The following is a 21,078-nucleotide window of genomic DNA, read 5'->3' as shown; positions in this document are numbered from 1 at the left end:
AAGAAAAGAAAAGAAAAGAAAAGAAAAGAAAAGAAAAGAAAAGAAAAATTGCCCTTTTTTTGCTAGATAACTAAAATTCTATACAACCTTCTTAAGAAATGTGTGTGTGCACATACACTCGTGTACGTGTCAAGATCTATTTGCAAGCAATCTCTATTTTCTTACCTCATACTTAGGTCATGAATTTGCTAACAATATGTGTTAATTTACACAATGTAGAGAATTCTAAATATCACAGCTGATCCAGAAATGCCTGAAAGTATCTGAAATGAAAGTACAATCTAGAAAAATCATATAATCATAGAATGAGTCGAAAGGGAGCTTAAAAGATCACCCAGTTCCAGTTACCTGCTATGGACAAGCATACCTCTTGCTTGTTGATGTGACTTGAAGACCTGTTCAATCTGGTCTTGAACACTTCCAAGGAGTGGAAGTGTAGAACGCTTCCATGGCTTCTCTGGGTTATCCCAGTACCTCATTACATTCCTTACTAATAATTTATTTCTTATATAAAATTTAATTTTATCCCATTTGCACGTAAAAATGTTACTCTTTGTCAATGACCTTGTAAAAATCTCTTTCAATCCTTCTTGTAAGTTTGCTTTAAGTATCAGAAGTTCTCAATAATGTCTCTTCAGAGCCTTCTCTTCTCCAACTCAAACAAGCCCAGTTCCATCAACTTTTCTTTGTAGAAGAAATGCTCCAGACCTCTGACCTTCCTAGTGGTCCTCCTCTGGACCTGCTCCAACAGCTCCATGCCTTCTTGTGCTCTGGGCCCCAGACTTGGATGCAGTACTCTAGATGGGGCCTTATGAGGGTAGAGCAGAGAGGGACAGATACATCCCTCACCCTGATAGCCCTGATAGATTTCTTTTGATTCAGCCTGAGGTGAAATTTTTCTTTCTGATCTGACGTGCTCAGGTCATGTCCAGTATTTTATCTACTAGAATCCATATGGTCTTCTTCTGCAAAGCTGGTCTAAGTCCGTTGATCACCAAGTCTGTGCAGATATTTGAGATTGTATCAACCCAGGTACAGGACTTTTAACTTGGTTTTGTTGCTCACATGTGCTCACTTCTCAAGCCTGTCTGGGTTTCTTTGTGTGCCATCCTTTCCTTATATTGTGTCAGCTTGGAACCAACCTTGCTGAGGGTGTACTCAGTCTCACTGGCTATTAAAAATCTCTAGTCCCTATTTAGACCCTTGAGGTACACATGCACTCATCATTGGTTTCCGCTTGGATACTGAGCCATTAACCAGAATTTTCAGGATGAGGCCACCCAGCCAATTCCTTTCTAATGCATGGTCTACCCTTCAAATCCTCAACTCTCCAATTCAGAGACAAGGCTTTTGATATGGGGTTGTGTCAAAGGCCTTACAGAAGTCCAGATGGATGACATCAGTTACTTTCCCCTTGTCCACTGGTGCTGTCAGTGTTATGAAAGGCCATCAAATTGGTCAGGAAACATGACTGAAGTCATTTTGTCCGTCTCTAATCCGTTCCTTATCTTCCATATGCATGAACATAGAATTAAGGAGGATTTGTTCCACAATCTTCCCGGGCACAGCTCTGAGATTGACTGGTGTGTAGTTACCTAGGTCTTGCTTTCCACCTGTGATGTTTTCCAGCTACTGGAGACTTCACTTTGCTGTCATAACTTTTCAAATATAACAGTGAGTGATTCAGCAGCTATATCAGCTGGTTCCCTCTTGACCCTAGGATTCATCAAGCAATTTTATGAAGTGTATGAACTGAAATGAACATGCATCCTACCTTCCAGAAGCAGACCTAATGCTCAGTAATTCTTTCACACAGCATTTCCCAAACACTCCTTAGATAAGTAATGAAAGCTTTTACTTCTCCAATACGATTATGCAGTGTGCTTGAAAAATGCCATAGTTTTTTCATACTGGCCTTGTGTTTGTAACAGCTTGCAGAGTTTCTTTATTACTAGACTATTCTCAGCAAGGGTTTACATTACTTTCTCTTGTTGAAACCAAATATTTTTGCACAGAAGACTGAAAGAGTTATGGAAAAAAAGAAAATAAGATGCCTTGCAGGTAAAGAGTGAAACGTCTTCTTGTTTTGCTCAGAATAAAAATATTTGTGGGTTCTTTATTATTTTGTTATTTTAATAACTTTTATTATTCCTTTAAGCCTTGCTCAGTGAAACACACAATAAAGGATTTGATTCAGTATGAATAAATATGCAGTTGCAAATTTGATTCTTAAATTTGAAAAAGAGTTTTTCCAGTTTTGAACTCGATTATGCTTTTAAACAATACCAACATAATTGTTATCAATTGAAAACACTTACCTGATGAGATGTCTATTTGATTCTTCTTTACTTGGGTGACATTTATATGAACGCTGACCTTGCCTTCATTAATGTCAATCTCAACATTCCCCAGGCCATCTGCAAAGTTGCTGAAGACAAGAAGTCCATTGGGGTTCCAGGTTCGGAAAAGAAAACTGAGTGAAAACAAATCCTGGCTTGGACGTCCAGGAACTTCAAGGTAACTGGTGGCATTGAAAAAGACAGGCACTGTATGTGGCTCCACACAAGAAAAACTTAAATTTCCCTGAGTAAAACACACACACACAAAAAAAAAACAAAAACATAAGTAAAATCATAAGATTCCACTAAATTCATAGACGGCTCTAGAAAAGTATTCTAGGTTTTATTTAATTCAAAGTTTGCTGTAGTTAGTGTCAGTTCCACGTAAAAAATGTATTATTAAACATCATTACTGTTATTATTTTGATGTATTTGTTGATATTTCTGTTTTTCCAAGAGGCTTGTGCCAAAGAATGGCTTAATTATATTTTGCACTGTACGTATGTATAGTAAGATGCACACTGTGCCCTTTAAATTGTCATCTAAGATAAACCTTGCATGAAAACATTAATATTCCCATTTCAAAGAGGAAGAAATAAATCAGAGAGAAACTTGAACCTATTCATGGTCAGCAAAGATATCCGTAAGAGGGTAATAGGTCATCTTTTCATGAAAATGAAGTCAAGTTTCCAAAACATCTTTAAATAAACAAGTCTATGTACATAAACAATGTGTGAGGTTGTAAAATAAAGACATATAACTTGTGAGCAACTATCTTCTCTGTTATGTTTTCTTCTGGATAATATCAAAAAAGCAAATGCAGTAATTCATGAAGCTGAACGATTTGGAGTAGCTGACCATGAACAAAATCTAATAATTGTGATCACTCAGTCATTTCCTTTGTAAAAGAATTTGGAGTTTGCACTCTGTGAAATTTCATTCCTAGGTAAACTGACAAAAATCTAGTAAACTATCCTGAATTTAAAAGCTTTAAAATATATCTGTAATAAGACCAGAGCTGTAGACATGAAATATTCACTCAGGTTCTAATGTCTTTTCTCATGAGAGAGGACAACACCAAGCTGTATTATAGACATTATTTTTTTTCTTTTGAAATCTGTGGCTCTTACTTTATTACTTTATAACATCATGCATTTACCTAAGGCAATCTCTCTGCAGAACTGACTTTTTAATTAATCAATGCATAGAATGCAAAGACTTCTTCTATTGAAGAACAGCTCTACTATGCGGCAAAGTGGACTGTGTTTTATGGTTGGGTTTTCTGATGTACTGCGCCAAACCAATATTCACCAATATGGTAATTTCCATTTAATTTTGGAAGGTAAGATTTTATCTGATGCAGATACAGAAATGATAATGATGATCAGGGAAGCAGTTCTTTTGCTTTATATTTCCACATGACTGAACAATATTTTCAGAGGTACTTAGATGTTTAGATATAACATTCATCTGAATACTGTTCAGAATTCGAGTAGGAGTCACATAGTCAGAATTTGTTTATGTTTTTTTTTTTGAATTAATATTGAATTTATTTTTTTGTAGCCCAGAGATTTCCTTTTTTTTTTTTTTTTTTTTTTTTTTTCTTCAGCTTACTAAGCAGTAAGTCCAAATAGCTAACATATTGATTTGGATACTGTTAATCTGAGCATTTCCAAAAGTGCCATACGTATTTTTTTATTCAATCCTAGATTTAACATACAGAAAACAAACAAACAAACAAACCAACAACAAAACCCTAGACATCAACTGGAATGCCATTTGTAATCCTTTGTTAACATTCTCAGCATAATATTCACTTTAGGAGTAAGAAAATTTATTCTGTTTCTGTGTTGGGGAAGACCTGCATAGGTTCAGAGGACAATAGCATTTTGTAAGAGCTGGCACCTTCTGATTCAGTTACAGACAGCAGCCACAGATGTCATTTAAGTAGCACCCAGAAAGCACTTTGTTAAACATTTATAAATTTTTCTGGAAGCATTGTTAATAAGAGGTTCTAACAATTTACACATTAGAAGAAGTCTTTCACATCAAATTGACACTCTCAAAGCATAGTGATGCATAAGATACTCGCACTTCAAGCACTCCCTTAAGCTACTGGTGCCAAATGCATTCAATTTATTATTTTTTTTTAATCACTGAGCTCATTTACCGTGAACACTCTAACTGCATAAAAGTTTTCTTGAGGAAGTAACACATAATTCCAATTTCTCTGCTATCCAAAATTGTGTTTTCCCTGCTGAACCATTTAGATTAATCTGAACTGAATTATCAGTTCCCACTATGACTGTACTTCACAAGAGAATCCCTCTTTTAAACAAAGATTGGTCACTAGATCTAGCTAAAAGTTAGAACTAATCTGCAGCTTGTTTCTGTAGAAGAATCCATTTTTCAAAGAGTAAGAGATTCTTTTGCATAGATTCAGAATAATTTGCTGAATAGCTCTGTGGGCAGTGAGACATGCAAATAAAACATTTAGCATGTATTTATACATCATATAGTAAAGGGTCCAGTTAAACTCTGGTTAATAGCTGTAAGGTTATCTCTTTATTTTTCTCAAATATTTATTTGAGTGTAACATGCTTTAAAGAAAATGTTTATCTTATGTTTATACATGATTGCACTCACTAATCCATGGAAGAGCAGCCACTGAAGTGGAAGAAGCACAATGTATGTAAAGAGGGAGCAACAGGTTTGATTCCCCTCAGCATTTTCCTATTACAGGTTTTGAGAAACTTGCTAGATTTTAGTACTTGTAAATGTAAGCGAAACAAATATAAACTACCATACATAACCTTATTCTTTTCAATAACATAGAAAATATGGAAGACTGGTGTGCATGTTCTTTTTTTCTGTCTTAGACCTGAATAAAGCTGTAAACAAGATAGAAATTAATGCTCTAGTAAGTCACTGCCAACTCTTGCTTGCAAGTCCATTTGGGAGAAAATTTGACACTCCAATTTTTTTCTTGTTGTCCTTCTCTCTCCTACTCTCCTTTTTGTGTATTTTTATTATTTGCCGCATTTCTGTGAAAACAAATCAGGCTCTATTAATAAGAGCAAAAGCTGTTTAAGGCCATCCATCTTACTCATTCTCCTTAAAGGTTTGCTGCCCTTATTCTATCACAGAGGACTGCAGAACTTTTTTGTTCCACGTTGTTACACTCTAAAGATTAATAAATTGCTTAAGAAGATGTTGAAAGACTCTTGCATTTATGATCATAACATCTATGTTTGTGAGACCTAAGGATTTTTATTAATTATGTTTTTGCTCAGTGTAAAATCAAGATTAACTTCTTAGATTTTCTGGACATCCTCGTGGTATAAATTTAATTTTTTCACTCCTTTTCATTGTACAACTTCTGAAATCTGACAGTAAGGACGTTTTTCTTTTTGTCTCAAACCTCTTTTTTTATTCTTTGCCCAACTCTTTTTGTTTTTTTTTCTCCCCTATGATGCTTCTTATAAATTCACCAATAAGTTTGTGTTCCATTTCACTACGTTATTTATTTTTGCTTTTTGTTTAGGGCAGGATATGTCTACTGCTATGCATCTGCACAGTTCCTACAATGGAGCTTTGATCTTGGTTGGGTTGCTTAAGTGCTAATAACATGAACATGATTAACAAAAATACTAGTTTCAACTTTGTGTTTTTCATACTAAATCAGGCTCAAAACCAGAAGAATAAAAGTTTTTGTAAGAAACATAAAAATCCATGTTGATTTCATAAGTGAAACTAATTTTGTTTTTGAACAGCAGAAGCAATTTAAATAATTCATCTGAAAGCAAAGGTCACTTCTGTTTTTATATTGTCAGAAGTGGAAATCAAGTGAATCATCAGATTAAACTAGCATGCCACAGCTTTGCGGTGAACCACTAATACTACCAAATCTACATATGCAGATTTTGCTTTAATGTTACAGGCAACAGAATTTAATCAACAAACAAACAAACCAAACAAACGGAAAATTCACATCCAAATAAACCAGAAAGAGGATTTTATAGACACTCTACAGAACTGTTAGCTGTGCTATGCTTTTGGAAGGCTGGAGTTTGTCCTACAGAAATCTCTTAAGTTGCACGTCCATCCAAGAAAAGTCACTGCACTTTATTTCTACTGTATATGTTTATCTTATGTCTTATTCTTGCTTACTGCTATGAATTATGTAAATACATAAATAAAAAAGCAGTAATGGAACTATACACACTGTGAGCAGGGCTTTTTGAAGGCTGTACAGAAGAAAGCCTTGAACAAATCTATCTGAAATTCAGGGTAATTATACATTTATTTCCTACGCACATTGCTCATGTAATCCAGCAGCTATTTTAGGAAAGCCTAGATCCTTAAAAAATATAGAAATTAAAGTAATTTCCTAATCAGCCCTTACAGAAAGACACAAGCTTAAACGTGAAAGTAACTATGAATGCTTTGGAGAGAAAAAAATATAGAATATAATGTTAGTAACCTCTGTGATGTTAATAACCTAAAAAACAGTTTCAAAGTTCAGTATCTTGATGCTTTACAGAGCTCCCACAAAATGGCTCTCAGTAATCCCTCTCAAATGATTTTGCACACCCGTGCTACTTGCTCCATGGGGATGGAAGATATCAGGATTTAGAGCCTTGACACACTGCAATTGATTTAACAATCAATATTGTCTATCCTGGCTCTAGGTTACTATAATATGAAAGGAAAGAGAAAATGAATATATTGATCTACTGGTTTTCTTTTAAAAAACATTCATCTGATGCTGACGGCTAATTCTGGAAAGCTGAAACTTAAATCCCAGCAGAAACAGGTTCCCAGATATTAAACACAAACAAACAAACAAACAAACAAGCATCATAAAAGTATGTACAATTAAATCTTTAGGCATGATACAAACTTTGTTTTGTATATTATATGATTTCAGAACATCTGTCACACACTCAAAAACTTTCCTTAGAAAGAGAAGCAGAAGTTTAGAAGTTTAGATGATGACAAAGTTACGTTCTTACCACATTAGAGGGTTCCAGTTTCTTCCTTCTAGCAAGGTCAGTGATATTATTGCCATTGTAGTTGATGCTCTCCATGCAGCCTTTGAAATTTTTTCTGCTGTTTGAACTTGGCTTCCCAGAAAAAGGCATGCCGCCAAAGGTTATCTGAGGTTATGTATCAGAAAATGAAAGACAGTTAACTGGAGAACAAGGGCTTTGAGCTTTTTGCTTACTAGAAAAAGAAAGTATCAAACAAGTGGAAAAGCAGGAAAAAGTCTATGATGAAGTCATGACTGCAAATATTTTTGGTGGTAAACTCTATCTGTTACTAGGTTTTCCCAAATAAAGAGAAAACATGTATCACAGTTACATATGGTCAGATCTTCTGATCACTACTGTTCAGTACCTGTTTCAAACTACTAACAATTTGAAATAAATATCCATTTCAGTACTTTTTCAACAAAAGTAGATTAGAGATCAGTCAGATAGATAGCCTGATTTGAATCATTCACTCAGCTCCAAATATATGCCAGGACTTAGAATACAACATAGCAGTTGTAATTGTGGGCTTCAATACAATGTATTTGCTTCTTATAATACTTACATACTTATTTTATCTAGCAGAATTTTACAGAATCACATAGTCCAAAAAACTATCTCCTGCTAAGCAGGTTCACTTTCTAGTACTGAGAACATGATTTTATCACGTAGCTATGGTCAATAAGAAATTATTTAGTAGGCCGAAAAATAAATGTTTATTTATTTATGACCAATTTAATTACCCTGGGTTACCCAGAGACCGTAGTGCTGAAACACTAAGAAAAAACAAATATTTTACAAACTAGAATTGCTCATTAATTCCTGTTACTCTACAGGGGCTACACAGACTTCTACACTATCAGTGCCTTTCTGAAATATTTGGAAGTGAATAAAAGCTACATTCTTTCATAAATATTTTGCAGCCCAAATATGAAGAATAAAGAATTCATGAGATTTGCAATCTATGTTAAGTATTTATATCAAATATAATGAGGCATAAACAGTCATTACAACTGGAATTCCTAGCCCAAGAAAGCTCACAAAAATTTCTACTTGCATCTCCAGAGATGAGATTTGGTAGAGCCAAGCCTTCAAATATAATTCATTGCTAGCTCAATTGGTTGTTACTGAGAGCATGAAAACGCAGCTCAAAGGAACTATTTTCTATTTTAAAAGTAACAGACATTGACTTTGCATACAAGAATTATATCATTTCAACTACTCCACTGAAAACTAAGGTTTTTATAAATAGTACACACCAGCTACGTAGGAATACCTGCATGTACATCCTCAGATGTTCTACGCTAATTTGACTTTACTTTGAGAAAAAAAAACAAAACCAAAACAAAAAAACAAAAACAAAAAAAAAAACCCACAACTGGAGAATATAACTGTAGTTTTTTATTGTTGTCAAATGGTCTTTTTGGGATTTTGACCAAAACAGCATTGGTAACACACTGGTGTTCTAGCTTTTGCTGACCTGTGCTTACACAGCATCGAAGATTTTTAAGTTTCTTGTGTTCTTTTACCAGCAAATAGAATGAAGGTGCATAAAAATCTGGGATGGGACACAGCCGGGACAACTGACCCCACTTGACCAAAGAGATATCCCATACCACTTGACATTATGTTCAGTTACAAGCTGAGTGAAGGTAGGAGGAAAGTAGGAGCGTTTGGAATTACATTGTTTTGTATGAAAAATTGTTTTGATTAATTGAGATTTACCACCTACAGATTAACTTATCATTAGGGCAATGTATTTAAATGTAGTCTAACATCCAAAGTCAGTGAATTAACTGAGAGTAAAGGATGGAGAACTCAAGGCTCTGCCTTTTATATAAACCATAGAACATGTTTTCATACACATTAAAACAACTTTCATTAAACATGAGTAAATCTATGTAGATGGAGATTGAAATGTACCTTTGGAAAGAAACTGCCAATGAGGTCTCTAATGCCAAAGAAGAGAGGAAGCTGTATCTCCTGGATTCCATTCTTGCTGCTTCTAATACATTATTTACATATATTACACACATATGTAAATTGACTTACGGCACTCTGTCTAACATTTTCTGTTGTTCAATCAATTGAAAATCTTTAATAAAATCGACTTATATGACTTTCTGGTAGCATGGTTCAGGTCTTCTATGACCAATTAGTGGCCCAACACTCTGATGAGTCAGTCACTCCCTGTAGTTATGTATCATCCATGAATTAACTGAGGGTGTATTCTATCCCATCATCCAGGTGAATGAATGAAGATGCTAACCATCCCTGAGGTATTCTGATTACTCTTGGTCTCCAATTACAATTTGCTGCCCACTGCCCTCTGTGTCTGATCATTCAGCCAGTTTTGGAACCACCTTACAATCTGCTCATCCAGTCCATGTACTTCAACAGCTTCTCTGTGAGGATATTATGGGAGACGGAGTCAAAAGCTTTACTGAAGTCCACCTAGGCAATACGGTTTGATCTCCCCTCATCCATTAGGTTCACCATTTCATCATAGAAGCTCATAGTGTTGGTTAAACATAACTCCACCTGGGTGAAAGCAATGCTGACAGCAACTGTTTATTTTCTTGTCGTTTGTGTGCCTGGAAGCAGTTTCCAGGATTAACTGTTGATTCACCTTCCCAGGGATCAAGAGCTACCCACTGGCCTATAATTTGCTGACCCTACTCCATCCTACCTGAAGGCAGGAATAACTTCTATTTCGATTTTCAGGAACTTCTTGAACAAAGATTATCAAGAAGGACATCACAATGATAGCATTCATGAGTGTGTCACATCTGGGCCTGTGGACTTATGAGTGTATGGTATTCTCAAATATTCCATGATCTGATCTTCTTCTACCAGGAGTACAAGTTCCTTTCTCCAGTTTCTTCCTTCAGCTTTTTATGACAGCTTTTCAGGCTAAGAGCAAGTGTAGTGTAGTGTCGTTTCTCATCAACACTTGTGGACATTAACTGACTGATCAAACAAAAGGGTTTTTTTTAATTTACTGTTTCTTTATAGAAATAAGTTAGTGATGGTGCATTTGTGATAATAAGTACTTACTTGCCTAAGGAGAGCAACATCATTGGTAAGTAAAAAAGTTGTAATCTGTTTCCTTTGCTACATATTTATATTAGCTGTCACTGAAAAAGAGTTTTGCCTGATTCAAGTGCAAAATGTGCACCTGAAAGTAATAGCAGATGGTATGATTTTTTTTTAAATCAATTTTGTGCTTATAGCAGCTGCTTAGCTATAGTGTACCCTAACCTTACTGAATTACTTATATTTCCCATTTTAAAACAAAAGATTAAGATGAGCCTTATAACAGATGGGATCTGTCACGGTTTTATGATTTTTGGTTATCAGTATTCCATATCGTAACATCATGTAGTGCACTTGGAGTTAAAGAGTTAATGCTCCAGTTCCAGGTATCTGTCCCAGAAGAGAAGAAGAACTACATACCCCAGATGACTTTGCATTCAGTGAGGAGATAAATCCCCTGGCAAAGTCACGGGATCTCATTCTCTTCACTTCTGTTTATGTCTTGCCTCAGCATTAGAGTAGGGCCTTCAGTTTTCAGACACTCAATATTTTTTATTTATTAGCTTCAGTTCTAATATAATGTATTATATTGTATCATAGTGTGTTATCTTGCATTTCAATATCTTATTTAGTAAATGAATTTATTTCTCCTCAGATCATTGCTGCTGTTCTGTTATAGGACCATCTCTCTATCCTTTTCCTTTATCCCTTTTCAGGGCACGGATCTGAAGGTCCCTCTGCCTGGTTGTCATGAAACCAGGACAGATCAGCCCATGAATGTTGACAAGATCTGACAGAAAGGGAAGAAGGGAATTTATACCTAAAGGAATAGATTATTTGAAAGAAATGTAAGGAAAAAAATGTTATTTAAAAAAACATTAAAAAACAAAACAAAACAAAACATTTTTAATTATTTCAAGTTTATCTTCCCATTGGACTTTTCTTTATAAAAAAATTTGAGTGAAAATATATAGATTTCACAGTCTACCTCATAATCCAGGTCCAGATAGTCAAATTCTCCATTAGTTCTGAAATGCTGAATGTGTCTATCCAGGGTGAGATTGATGTTTCTCCCATGGCGTTCTATAACAATGGAGTGCCAATGGTGGTCATCTAAGAGACTGCCAGTCATCACGGATGTGTGGCCATAAATAGAGCCAAGCTGGTTGCTACCTAAAATAAGAATAGAAACAAAAGCAATTTTCATTTCATGTTAGTTAGGCAAACATTTTCCTCTCATTCTGTCAATACTTCACCTGAATCATGTCACACAGTCACACAGCCTCACACTGGAGGAATTCAATTCACTATGAAGATAAGATATACCATATGGAGATTTGATACCACAAAAATACAAATACTTAGATCAAATAGATCAATAATCACATTAATGAACTCAATAAATATTTGTCATAGTAGGTGTATGAAGGTACACCAGGGAAGCAATAGCTGATTTCAGTTGCAAAGTTGTATTCAACTAAGACTTCTCTGTGTTTAAATTCCTACAGTACTGAAATAAAAAGCTGTCACTCTTTTTAGAATAGCCTTTGTATTAGATTCTGAACAATGAAACTGTGCTGGTGAGGACATAGCATTTGATAATAAGCTGATTAAAAGTCTTTTCAGTCTGATAACACCTTTATAAGTTTAATCCTCTGTAGACTGCCATTATAGCTAGACTAGTTAGTGTGCAAGAGTCTCAGTGCAGAATGAACCAATAGCAGCAAAAAATGTCTTCTGCTAATACAACTTACTTTAGTCTTCCTGTGTTAACCTTCCTTTTTTTGTGCTTGGGCCAGAGGAATCCAAGGCATTTTAACAGACTGGAAGGAGCAGTCCTTGAGAGCAGCCCTGCACAGAAGGACCTGAGGGTCCTGATGGATGAAAAACTGAACGTGAGCCAGCAGTGTGCTCTTGCAGCTCAGAAAGCAAATGGAGAGGGGTGGCCAGCAGGGACAGGGAGGTGATTGTCCCCCTCTGCTCTGCTCTTGTGAGGCCCCATCTGCAGTACTCTGTTCAGATCTGGAGCCCCCAGTACAAGGCAGAGAGCTGTTGGAGAGGGTCCAGAGGAGAGGCCACAAAGATGATCAGAGTGATGGAGCGCCTCTCCTACGAAGACAGGCTGAAGGCTTGTTCAGCCTGGAGAAAACAAGGCTGTGGGGTGACCTCATTGCAGCCTTTCAATGCCTAAAGGGAGCCTACAAACAGGAGGGGAATCAACTCTTGGAAAGGGTTGATAACTGCAGGACAAGGGGAAATGGTTTTAAGTTGAGGGAGGGGATATTTAGATTGGATGTCAGGGGGAAATTCTTTACAGAGAGAGTGGTGAGGTGCTGGAAGAGCTGCCCAGAGAGGCTGTGGATGTCCCGTCCATCCCTGGAGGTGTTCAAGGCCAGGTTGGATGGGGCCCTGGGCAACCTGGCCTAGTATTAAACGTGGACGTTTGTGGCCCTGTATGTGGCAGGGGATTGGAGATTCATAATCCTTGAGGTCCCTTCCAAACCAGGCCATTCTGTGATTCTGTGATTTTTCTGGAAGGCAATTAAACTTCATGTAAATACAGTTTTGCAGCTTACTGCTGTGCTTTCTGGAAACTTTTGCCTGTGTAGCTGTGCTCATCAGAGATCCTATTTCATTTCAGTCTGGCTGACACAACTAAGCCAGAAAAAATGGATAGTATATGTCTCAAATGAAGCAGCAAATGGCAAATTCACAAAGAAGTTTAAAAAATTGCTGCGCTGCCCAATAACTCAGTGTATTGCTCTGTGTTTTAAATACACGAGGAGATAATGCATTTCTGGAGCGTGCCTGAAAATCAGTAAAGATGTGCAAGCTGATAACACATTCTGGCCAATCAGACTGCCGTGGCTTAATACAGTATTTTCCTACAAATGATCTCCCTGTGTTTTTGCTGAAGGTTATAGATCCTTCTCAGGATTTTCACCAGTTTCAGTGGGTCCAGTGCTTCATAGTAATAGCTTAAAAAAAACAGGACATTCTCCCTGCCTACCTTCATGCTCAGCTTCTTTGTAGGAAGGTTACTGAACATCATGTTGCCTGTGGCTTTCCGGACAGTAATCATTTTTTGCTGCTGATTTTTAAGAGTGATCCTTATTCCCCTAGCATTAAAGACAGCGTCTTTCTTTCGCACAGCCACTTCTTAAAAATGAGATAATAACAATTTCAACTCTTGAAGATGTTTGAAGCTCTGGATACTTGAAGCTCTGGATGTACTCCTGGGCAACCTGCTCTAGCTGATTCTGGTTGATCTGGGAGATGGACAAGATGACCTCCAGAATTCCTTCCAATCTCAAAAATTTTGCAAGTTTCTGAAAACGAAACTATAGCCAAGGCAAATGTAGTTCTATCAATCCTCTTTCCATTCCAACAAGATTATAATAATAATATATGGTTGATCTTATTTTATTTTGATTTTACTTTTGTGTTATCTCACGCAAACTAAGTGGGAAGACATAGGACAGGAAGTAAAAAGAACAGCATAAAGGGAATGATGAATATTTTTGCAAAATTAAATTTTGTGGCCTGCCATATCTGAAGAAAAAGAAGGATATAAGTTCTTTTGAGAATTGTTGTGGTTTAACTTGGCATGTAGCTAAACATCACACAGCCATTCACTCACTCCACACTCCCCCTTTCCATCCCAGATGGGATGAGGAAAAGAATTGGGAAAAAAAAACAGGACTTGAGGGTTGAGATAAAAACTATACACTAAGAAAGAAGAGGAAAATGGGAAAAAATGCAATTATAAATATATATATATATGCGTATTTTATACAACTACAATGCAATTACTCTCTACCTACTGACCAATCCACAGCAATAAATACAACTGCCTGCTGACCCGTGGCCTGCCAGCAATGCAAGTTCTTACTCCATACCAACCAACGCCCAGCAACCCTCAAGTGGTGTCTGTCCCATGTCCTAGTCTTCATCAACACTAGAGCACTTCTCCACCAGTGAAAGTCAATCTACATTCCCATCCCCCTTCAAAGTTAGTTTACAGGTCTTTGAATGAACCTTGCTAATTCCTGTCCCAGAACCCTTTTACCACTGTGAGATAAACCTTTTCCACGTATTACTGTCAAGTCTGCTGTCTTATAAAACCAGCCATTATCAAAGAACTCAAAGCCCTGCCTATAGCATCAGTCTTGTAGCCAGGCATTTATGGACTGGATCCTTCTGTTCCATCCCATGTCATCACCTGAAAATGAAAGGAGGGAAGAGAAAGTAACTTGCGCCCCAGACCCTTTCACCAACTGTCCCAAGGCCTTGAAGACTTTCTTCATTCCCCTCAGACTATGGGATGCAGCTTCCTGCCCATCTGTGGAAGGTCAGCAGAAGGTAGTAGTCATGAGCTACTAGCATAGTAGCATGTCATACTGTATAGAAAAACCCTTGGCCTAATTCTAGTTCCACCCTCCCCTTGCACCACTTATAGTGGTGACTTCTTTTTCCCACTAAGTGGTATGTCCTGGCTTGGCCGTGGGAATGCTCCCATTGCTAAGCAAAAGCCAAGACATCTCTGTTTCAGCTGAAACCAGAACAAGTGTTAGAAAGGACACAAAAGCAGACCAAAGAAAAAAAAAAATTACCTAAATTTAAATTTAGAAAAAGCTTGGCTTTCTTGAGTTCCAAGGTGATATAGTCTCCTTGTTGTCCTTCTCCGTGGAAGATTACACCTTCACTTTCAGAGGTCTTAAATTTCAGAGAGATGACATCTTTCAGTGTTTTCATTTTCTTGTTCCTGAATCTGTATGGTAACACTACGTGACCATCAAAATTGATAACATCAGCCCCTAATGAAAAAAGAATACATATAACATTGTTTATGAGTGGTTATATATTCCAGAAGCTATTGGAAAAACAGATATGCTGTATGTGGATTGTATCTGAACAGAATAAAAACTTGTGCAAGTGCAGTATGCACTGCAAGTACATTTTCTATTGACAAGGATTATTCCTATAAAAGGTAGGAACCAGGAAGGGCATAAGTGTAATTCACAGGATGTAAAAAAGCAGCATCAGAGGAACAAATTCTGCCACAGTACTAAATTTATTTTGGCTTCTCTTAAATGTAGTTGCTTTCCTATGCATTTTCTTAACTAGTGTTGACAACTTCTGAGTTGTCATTAATTACTTGTATTATACCTCTTAAAATCAACTGTATGCATCTGTGAAGACTGTAAACACTAAGTCAAGAAACTAAAGAAATTGTTTAGGGGTTTTAAAATATTTTTCCTTGCCTTGTTCAGTTGTATATAGAAATGTTTGATAAAATTTAGCTTCAGCTGATCTTGGGAAGAAAAATTCTATAATTTGGACCAAGATTTTATCTAGGTTTGGTTTTATTCAAAATCAGGGAGGAAAACTGAGGGATACAATGATTGTCTTTTAAAGTTCACCCAATATTCATGTAAAAGTAGCATAATGATACTACAAAATTTGACATACTCTTATTTTCACTTTTTAAGAATGAGACACAATTTTTCACAACTTTTTTGGATGCAAGGTCCAGAAGTAATAGCCACAGAATTTCATTTCATTGAACAGGCACACTTCTACTGAGTTTTGAATCTTCTCTTTTAAAAATAGTTTAGTAAAAGATTGTAAACACATCTCTAAAAATTTACAGAGATTTGTTTAGTAAAACCCTTTTATAAACCACTTAACCTGTGACCAGACACAAGTGCCCTAGATATTGTTTCTATCAGTATTTCCTCCTCATTATTCACAACTAATAATTTAAATTCTTTAAAAATAATTCTTTAAAATGTTGAGCTTTTTCAAGAAAAGAGTCTTCCCCACTTATATTCTACAGAAGTGCCCACTTTTATTGGCTCAACATATTAGTATAATTCATTTCATTTTCTGAGTTAAATAAAAAATAAAATTTGATCATGAATTCTTCAGTAGCATCTTTCTCTTTTTTGCCTGCTTCTATGGATGTCTCTTGTGTGACTGTAACTTTCTAAAAATCCTAACCAGTTTTTGTTATCATGATGGATCTTTCAGATGTTCTCAAAAACACACAAACAAAAACATTCCATCGTGCGGTTAGTGCAGCAGAATCTTACAAAAAAACCATTAAAACATTTTGTACATGATCAATATTAAATATAAATATAAATGATTAATAAACTGTATATATTTCAGTTCAAATTTAGGTAGTCAACATTATCCGCTAATATGTTAAAAAGGTTGCTTTTGTTTTTGGCAACATATGTCATGCGTTTTAAAAAATGCTTACTTAGAAGTAATTCTTGAAATATTATTTTTCATCCAGACTCAGAAAAGTGCCTAAAGAAATGCCTACAACCACGCCTAAATGTCTGGAAATTTAGGGAATACGAAAACGATCTGCTGAGTCAATTTTTACTAGTTCTCAGTCCTCCATTGCTATCAAGAGACTGCTTATGTACAGCATCAATGTAGCCTTCTTTTCACATTCTATAATTTCCTGAAACATTTTTACAGTAATAAAAAAGTTATCTGAGTGTCAGGAAAAGCACTGTATCAAGCTTCATGATGTTTATTTTCTACTGAAAGTATGTGTACAAACAAAATCGATATTTCATAAATGATTCCTATTTCATTGTTCAGTCACAAAATCCACAACCCATCTTCTATTCATTAACTAAGCAAAAGTCAGTTCAGACCAAGGCTTGCAGTTATGTTCATTAAGTACCTGTCCATACATACTTTCATCATTAAGCAAAGTGAGTTTTCAGATATACAGACCAACACATTATGTCCTTCAGGATCTTTCCAGCTAGACCAGGCATGTCCAACCCATGGACCACAGGCCACATGCAACCCAGCGCAGCCTGTCAAGAGGCCCAGCCTCTGCCCCTCACCGCCATGGGGATTAGCCTTCCTAACCTACCTGCCTGGTCTGACCCTAGGTGCTTACCTAGAAACAACCACACATAGATCTGCTACTAACATTGTGTTGACTGAAACCAGGACATGGGGAGTGCTCAGTGTACAGCTACCTCGGGTTATGGCAAATAATTGTATGCATTTTAATACTTTAGCTAAAAACAGAGCTGTGAACAGTGAAAAACATGCAGCCATGCTTTCTGTTTTGATAAAGGAATTTGAGAATATGTTTCAAGACTGCCGAAAAGAATTTTTTTTTTTTTTTGTACTCATGACTCATAACTGGAAATGTACTCATTTCCAGTTCACATGAATAAATTACCTGCAGATTTTTAAATGTAATGTGTAGAGTTATAATCAGATATTTAACTCAGAGCCTTGATCCTGTCTCTTCATGAGACTTTTGTGAGACCTCTCTTGCTTCACTACCCAACCTTATTCATGTCATTGCTCTCTGACAGTACATAAAATCGTGAATAATCAAGGATGAAGCACAGGATGAATAAAATTTCATCAAGTCTCTCACTAACACTTCGAAACTCACTAGGAATTGCAACCATTACTATAAAACCAGATAGATGCATTGGTTTCACAAAAATGAAGCCAAATATCTTACTAGTTTTATGTTTTACCTTCCTCTCCCCGTCCCTTTTTAAAAATTAAAAATGAAAATAAGTTTTGTTACTTACATGCATACACACACTATATTCTATATTTGACAAGAGATGCTCCAAAAATAATGCCTCCTGATTTATTATGTTGGCCTATGGTAACAAAGATAGAAATTGGTAGTGTGGTAGTAGAGGCTGAAACTTCCTGACCATATTGCATTTTTGTGTGTGACAGATGGAAACAGGATGGTGGTCTGACAAAATAGCCTCTAACATGGAAGTGCTTAAGAAGCAAAGGTGGATAACTCAGTTCCTCCAGGTGGAAAATTGGCACTCATTGACATTAACTGGCAATTACTCAACATTGAGGGACACCAAACAGTGGATGTGAACACGATCTGGTGGGTGGTAGATTTCAGCAACAGTGACAGCTAGTCATCTTTGTTGGTGCAGATTTTTACAAGAATGGCCTGATGTCTCTTGTTCATCCTTGGTGAAAATACAGAGCTAATAGTGGTGATTTTGTTGGAAAATAGTGTTATGAAACTGCGAATTTGCTCTATCAAATAGTGTTATTATGCTCTTTGTATCTGTTGTAGTTTCCATGGAAGCATTACTTTCAGTAACCTGTGTATATACAGCCCTAGACAATTCCTCTTTACTCAGTACAGCCCAGGCAAACTTTCTTTGTCTACTTGAAACAGTCACAGGCTTCACAAAATTCTTCCTGCAGAAGTAAAAGAGATTAAGAAGACTGAGGGCATAGATTCTATAGTGCAAGTTTCCTCATGTCTCTTTACTACACTGTTACTCTACATTCTGCTGAAGTAAAAGGCACCTACAGAGCATTTTTATTTCATGTTATTTTTGAACACAACTGACATAATAGCAGCTTAGTAACACAAAAATAGACATGTTTACATCACTGAAAGGTTTTCAGGCTCTTTCCAGTTGCCTATATATATGTACAGATATATATTAATAAGTAGATGTTTTCATGGATCACCACAACCTATCATGACTTCCGCAGCATTGACTTTACATCCTGTAAAGGAGGTCAAAGGGAAGAATTTAATTTTCTGCTGTTTTGTAAAATCCCCTATTTAGAACATATCACCTTTCCCCTAAGATCAGGTGGTATCTCTTTGTAACATCTGTCTATGTTACCTTGACTGTCGAGCATGTGATCAAGACATTGACTAGATTTTTGTGGGTTTGTGGGTTCTCAACATGCAGCTCATGAAGTACAAGTATCCTTTTTATACCTGGATCAGTTATGCAGTCATGCAGTTCTGTTCTTTTCATTATCAAATTATGTAAATTCATATCACACACTTTAACAGAGTCGAGTAAAAGTATCACGTACTTCTAAAGCCTGGAACCTGAATATTATGTTTTGAAAATCATTCAGTTAAAAAAGAAACAGAACTGATCTTTGATTGAGTAGCTTTCTTTTATTCCTAGCTAAGCTGCCAGCATGAGCATTGGCCTATATAATAATTCAATGTAATAATTCACCTAAAGATTACATAGCAATTATGTTTAAGAGTCATTATGTGTGGAAATGTGGTAATGACTTATGTTCCTTCTACAATGACCCTCAGCTATTTAATATCATGATAATAACCACGACAAGACATGGTACTTAGACAGTAAAACATATCGTTCCTATAATTGAAGTGTAAATATATGGTATTTTTCATCCTTAGTCACTAAAGTAACTACTATTAATAGGAAAGAGTGTATAAGTGTATACATACATATTTATATATTTATTTAGTGCATGACAGAGACAGGAAAAGAGGAAGAGAGACAAAGATGTGGTAAGATAGGAGAAAAGTAATTGACAGTATTGAAAATAAATACACACATTTAAAAAGGAAATATAAATCTGATTACTTTCAACCTGAATTCTCCACTATTGGATTTCCTAGATATGGACAAGCACTACTGACATGTTAAAAATACAAGACCACTTTCATCTGGCTAGGAAAATGTATTAGCCAATTATCCAATATGTTTCTGAAATGCCACATTTAAGCAGTTTTCCTCTGAAGACAATAAATCAGAAAATCTTTAAGAACATGTTAGGAAGTCAGGTGACAAAAGTGACCCCAATTCCAAATCTCAAAGAAAAATGAATCACCACCCACAAATCTTACTCTCTGGAGTAATAGACTTGAGTAGGCCTGTGCAGATATTTTTTGCCCTATACTTGTGTCTACTTGAAGAATTTGGTAAGTTTTGGTCAGAGAACCAAATCTGTAAAAGAGATTCCTTTTTGTATTTCAAAATAATTCATTTAATTAATTATAAACAACTTTGAATTAGACTCAGACTCCAAAACTTCCCTATTTCCTCTTTTTTCTGGTGACAGAAATGTAACTGTATGTCATGGTTTTATGATTTTTATTCCTGGTATTCCACATCCTAACACCAGGTAGTACACTGGGAGTAAAGCGTTAATGCTCCAGTTCCATGGATAGTAGATACTTTGGGGTACCTCTCCCAGAAGAGAAGAAGAACAACATCCCCCAGAAGACTGCTCACTGATCTGTTACCATTTCTGCTCAGAGGGAAAGATAAAAACCATTTATAGATATTTCGACCTCCCGTTTTTGATTTTCTGGCTCATCTCTGCTCCCAGCAATATCACCTCAGCTTAGTTAGTATAAGACACTCTCATTTTATTTATTAGCTTCAATTCTAATTATACTGTATTATAGTGTGTTATCTATCATTCTGATATCTTATTTAGTAAATTAGTTTGTTTCTCTTCAGATCATTGCCACTGTTTTGTTTTTAGGCCCATCTCCCTACCTTTTCCCCCTTTCCCAGGGCTTGGATCCACAGGTCCTCCTGCCCCACTAGTCTATTACCCATGTTACCGTCTGAAGAACATAGAAGTGCTCATTCACAAAAACTCAACAGTGATTTCATAACAGCTAATTTAGCTACTTTGATAAAGGTACTGCCTTGAAATACTAAAAAATTCCTGCTAAGAGCAGGTGGCAGTGAAATTACATTGGACAGAATAGCCGTGTACTTTCCAGAGAAACGCTTGTGAGTATATCTGAAATCAAACCAACAGTATTCATAGGAAATTTACCACTCACACAAATTTTGAAATTGCTAATGGCCTCTACATGATCAAGTCTG

General features: G+C 36.2%; 1 protein-coding gene across 1 annotated transcript in view; it reads right to left on the bottom strand.

Moving 5' to 3' along the window:
* Positions 1 to 21,078, bottom strand: part of CNTNAP2 (contactin associated protein 2) — a 719,384-nt gene that overhangs the window by 298,851 nt on the left and 399,455 nt on the right. The window contains exons 3-6 of the mRNA XM_042834307.1: positions 15,022 to 15,225; positions 11,397 to 11,581; positions 7,355 to 7,498; positions 2,319 to 2,583 (exon numbers count right to left, since the gene is read on the bottom strand). Coding sequence (XP_042690241.1) covers positions 2,319 to 2,583; positions 7,355 to 7,498; positions 11,397 to 11,581; positions 15,022 to 15,225 — 798 coding nt within the window. The remainder of the gene's footprint in view (positions 1 to 2,318; positions 2,584 to 7,354; positions 7,499 to 11,396; positions 11,582 to 15,021; positions 15,226 to 21,078) is intronic.

The sequence above is a fragment of the Centrocercus urophasianus genome, unplaced genomic scaffold (assembly GCF_019232065.1).
Source record: "Centrocercus urophasianus isolate 14NV4802_14NV808 unplaced genomic scaffold, USGS_Curo_1.0 seq_45, whole genome shotgun sequence".
Classification (NCBI taxonomy): Eukaryota; Metazoa; Chordata; class Aves; order Galliformes; family Phasianidae; genus Centrocercus; species Centrocercus urophasianus.
The sequence above is the reverse complement of the archived record's forward strand: the minus strand, read 5'-3'. Positions and strand labels throughout refer to the sequence as shown.